General features: G+C 40.0%; 1 protein-coding gene across 1 annotated transcript in view; it reads right to left on the bottom strand.

Moving 5' to 3' along the window:
• LOC137971334 (uncharacterized) overlaps positions 1-5000 on the bottom strand; it is an 8607-nt gene that overhangs the window by 2552 nt on the left and 1055 nt on the right. Inside the window, exons 2-3 of the mRNA XM_068818163.1 lie at positions 4909-5000; positions 3528-3642 (exon numbers count right to left, since the gene is read on the bottom strand). The exon at positions 4909-5000 is cut by the window's right edge and continues 162 nt beyond it. Of these exons, the coding sequence (XP_068674264.1) occupies positions 3528-3642; positions 4909-5000 (207 nt within the window). The remainder of the gene's footprint in view (positions 1-3527; positions 3643-4908) is intronic.

Below are 5000 nucleotides of genomic sequence, written 5' to 3'. Positions count from 1 at the left end.
GAAAACTGGATACAATCATTCTGTTCATGTTTTGACACCAAGAATGGTGTCTGCGTCCAAAGCAACTACGCAATTCAGACTCCTAATGTGCCAACACCTGCAAATTATTTGGATGCCATTGAAGAACGAAACACGAAGCAATGGAGTTTCCGTTATTCAAGGATATGGAAACGAGTGGCCCTTTATTCTGTAATTAAGCCCCGTGTCCTTTCATTTGGGCTCGATGCCTGAATTTGTCTCCTTATTCCTTGAGGGATATAATTCCTTTACGATTAGGCGTACAATTCGTATTTGCCGACCATTTCGGAAATGATTCTTCCTGCAATCTTTTGTTGGGTGATTTCTGGAGGAATCATTTCGGAAATTGTCAGCAGCAAATATAAACCGTTATCCCGATCGCTACCAGATTTGAAAGATAAGATGATATCATCGTAAGCCAGTTAACAAAACTGATCAAACTGCTGGTTAGTGTGTTAGGTGACGTCACTTCTGCATGCATAAAACTATTGTCTGTAGGTATGACGTCAATTCTACATATATAAAATCTATTGTTTGTAGGTATGACGTAAGAGAAACAGAGCAAGCAAGAATTAACTGCGTGCTTATAGCCAATCAAAATCGAGCTGGTGACACCAATGTATAATAATCACATTTAATGCTTAAGGGCCCACAGACGGATTTTTCGCGCGTTGCCAAGGAAGTGAGGTGTTACTTCCGGTAACTGACGTCATCATATCATGAGCTGACAAGAAAACCCACTCACAAGCAAAAGTCACCGCTCAAACTGTTGTTTCCATCGAAGCTTTTTCCTCGCCCTTCCTCGCGCTCGTTTCCAGATCAACTGCGCATGCGTAAAGGAACTGACTTCCGGTTTGAGAAAAAGCTAAATTTCCGGCGGTTTTGAATTGAATTAAATTTTTTTTACATGGCACGTTTAACCCCCAAATACAGAATATAGCTAAGCATTGATTTTTTAAAATCATCTTTTTTGAAAAAGTTATGGGTATTTCAGTATCGTTTATGTCTTTAAAAAAAACATTTTTCAAAATAAAAAGAAAACCATGCTTGGCTGGATGCAAAAACGAATACAAATTATCAAACCATCGATTAAATACCCAAATTGCGTGGCACGGAGACAAATTTTTGGGGTGCGTTACTGAGGATGTAATAGTCAAGTACTGAGGATGTAATAGTCAAGTAACGTGAAAAAAACTGGCATTATTTTGGTCAGTTTCCAATTTTTGTAAGCAAATGACCCTAAATATGACGTCATCATGCCACCCCCATGGTCACGTGACCAATAAAAGAAAACTCTAAATTTGTCTCTGTGCTACGCTATTTGGTTATTTAATCGATGGTTTGATAATTTGTATTCGTTTTTGCATCCAGCCAGGCATGGTTTTATTTTTATTTTGAAAAATGGTCTTTTTAAAGACATAAACGATACGGAAATAGCCATAACTTTTTCAAAAAAGATGATTTGAAAAAATCAATGCTTAGCTATATTCTGTATTTGGGGGTGAGACGTGCCATGTAAAAAAAACATAATAACTCCATTTAAAGACCGCCGGAAATTTAGCTTTTTCTCAAACCGGAAGTCAGTTCGTTTACGCATGCGCAGTTGATCTGAGAACGAGCGTGAGGAAGGGCGAGGAAAAACCTTCGATGGAAACAACAATTTGTGCGGTGACTTTTGCTTGTGAGTGGGTTTTCTTGTCAGCTCATGATATGATGACGTTACTTAACGGAAGTAATATTTCACTTCCTTAGCAACGCGCGAAAAATCCGTCTGTGGTCCCTTAAACAAAATGTCAACGTGTTGACTTTTATTGGAGCGCTTAATTCTAGTAAGACTAAGTAACAGCTAACGCTGTAGTGAATGAGATTGACGTTTCCTCAACGGCCAGAGGCGTCAGTCCCAACAGCCTCTCAGAAAAAAAAGAAACTGAGTTCTGCAAACTAACCCACAGAGAATGAACGCTCGGTAGGCTTTTGACGAAAATTTGGCTGTAAGCAGGGGATCGTTAGGGAGGGAAAGAAATCTCTAAGAAAGGGATGGCGATAGACACAAGCGGGCCTTAAATTCAACATGGGGGATGGGTGAGTGAGGTAAATGCCGTCTACAATGCAGGCGTATCTTCTAAAAGACCTTAATGGTTTTTACTCAGGTTTACTTGAGGTTGTATAATTTCTAGAATTTTACAGCATTTATAATTGAAACTTATTTACCCGTGCATTCTTACACTATACAGGAGACAGGAACACATACCGTGCATTTTTACCTTTCGACACACCCATCCGAAAAATTAGGGACTTAAAGATAGTGGACAACGGTAGGCTGGGACGGTTGGATGCGTATACCGGAGACTTTGGACGAGTACGGTAGAAAGGTGCGAAAATTTTTAACTTAAGATTCGGCCAACACGACCGTAGGACGGTGGAATAAACATGTCTTTTGAAGAGGCGAGAAATTCTCTTGTAATTTCTTTTGCAGAAGGTTCAATTAGCCAGGAGGAATTTCTTATTTTATATCATGAATACGAATCAGTGAATCCTCTTTATCCTTACTGGGAAATATTTGAACCATTTTGTTTAGATTCCTTGGATTCTAGCGAGTGTAAATCCGCTAAGGGGAATTGGTTCATAAACAAAAAATGCGGCTACAATTATCTCTTTTACCTTTCTTTTCTGCTTTCCTCCTGTGTCATGGTGGATTATGGATAACGCTACATTGAAAACAAGCAAATTTTGGTTTGAGCCGCGATGTGGCCGAGTGATGTCTTTGAATGAACTCAAAATTTTCGCTAGATTTTTTCCATTTCAGCGATGGATAAATCAAGACAAACACAACCAAATGCACATTTAACCCATTGGGTGATCAGTTTTCAATGCATAATAAAGGAAAAGACTAAAATAGTCGAATAATTATGGACGAATTCCTACCGTTTTCACCGTAGATTCCACGACGAGAAACCCAGCGAAAACATACCGTCCAGGTAGAAACACGACGTTCAAATGTCACGGGGATTTTGCGTGACATGACACTCATCTAAACGTCCCAGTCTACCGTCGTGTACTATCTTAAAGTCCCTAATGGTTTTTGCCCTGACTGGGAATCGAACCCACGCCTCCCTGATTACTAGTCGGGCATGCTAAGCCACTACACCATCAAGGCTACCGCCCTGGCAACGCGGCAGATTAATGAGGTGACTTAGCAGCGTGAGGATCCCTAGGGCCCAACTTTCCTTCTTGAGTGTGTATCCTTGCCTCTAAAACCCCAGACAGGGTTTAGAACACATGAAAGTTAGACATTTCGAGGCAAATGAAAGGTATAGACTATATATACAGGAGAAAGGAACTCATACCGCGTGCATTTTTACCTTTCGAAAGGTAAAAATGCACGGTATGTGTTCCTGTCTCCTCTATATTGTCTATACCTTTCATTTGCCTCGGAATTTCTAACTTTCATGCATTCTTACACTATGATCGAAAAAAAGGAAAAAGAAAAGAACTTCTCTGTGTATTACTCGTGCTGCAATATTCTCCGGTAAATCCGAGAGAGCACTCGCAGCGATATCCTTGATCAGTGAATCCTGTTTGACAGCGGCCATTGGAAGAACATCGATTGTTGACGCAAAAGTTCTGTTGAAAAAAAGAAATTAATCACTTTAATTTCTGTTGTTTTCTTCACGTGTCTTTACAACAGGTTAAATTCTTGCAGTGAGAAAAGCTGGATGTGTCCTGCCCAATCAAACCGGAGTAATTTTGCTACAGGACGTCACTTTTTACATCATCATCAGCCTTTCGAAGCGTGATGAAACATGCGAAAACGCCAAACATTTTTTTTCTTTAATTGAAAAATTCAGGTAGCTTCAACGCCATTCGAAGCCATAAACTCTGCGGTGCCGGTGTAATTCTTTACCAACTGAGCTATGAAGCCATTCAGTTGGTACTGACAGCACTGCACCGCTGCATCGCTGCACCGCTGCACCGCTGCTTAAGTTCGAGGATCACTTCTCACTTTCGTGTAGAACCCGCCGCACTTCAAGTAGACATTTATTTATTATATAATGATCAAAATATCTATTTTTTGATTGGCCAATGGCGAATGCATAAATAGGTTATAGAGTGCAGTCCAGGTTATAGAGTGCAACACGGAAGTTGCTATGGAAACACCGGGGAAGCTCCAAATTTGAACACCAAAGTGAAAAAAAAAAATGGCTGACAGTCTGTTTGCTTTGTCAAACCAAAACATCGTTGAGCAACTTAAAGAAAATGCGAAAAACAAAAACACGTTGAAAGCTACACAGAGCTGGTTGAATGTCTGGCAAACAGGGCGACTGAAAGAAAACTAAACCCAAAACTAGCACGAACAAAGTAGCGCGTTTGAGTAATTTTGTTGAGAATATAATAAATAAAAAATCGTATGAACCTGCTCGTGCATTTCGTGATTTATGGTCACTCGTAATGTTTTAAAAGTTCTCAAATTGCCTCGCCTACGGCTCGTGCAATTTTGAGAACTTTCAAAACATCACACGTGCCCATAAATCACGAAATGCACTAGCGTTCATACGATTTCCTATACTTATTTCATTCACAAATTTATGAGAAAGAGCATGCTTGATTTGGATGCCTGAACTATAAGAAACGACCCATCCAAAAGACAACAATTGCATGTCTGTATTGAGAGCTATTTGAAAAAACATGTCATCTTAACTCATACTTCCTCAATGTGGCTTTTTCGCAAGTTACGATGTCTTTGTTTGCCAGACCCACTGGTATTTTGACATAAATTCAGTTCATGTTAAAACGTCCAGCCCTTGTAAAGATCAACGGCCCATAATATTATCAAGGAGAGGCAAGGGGCAAGGCAAGGCTCACTGTCAGGAAAAGAAAAAGCCACCTCACCTTCGTTGCTCTATAAGTGGAACCTTCTCGAATTTTAAGATCTCCAGGATGCAACTGATGGTCTGAATCACTTAGTTCGCAAAGGTATTTTC

The sequence above is a fragment of the Montipora foliosa genome, chromosome 9 (assembly GCF_036669935.1).
Source record: "Montipora foliosa isolate CH-2021 chromosome 9, ASM3666993v2, whole genome shotgun sequence".
NCBI classification, from domain to species: Eukaryota; Metazoa; Cnidaria; class Anthozoa; order Scleractinia; family Acroporidae; genus Montipora; species Montipora foliosa.
The sequence above is the reverse complement of the archived record's forward strand: the minus strand, read 5'-3'. Positions and strand labels throughout refer to the sequence as shown.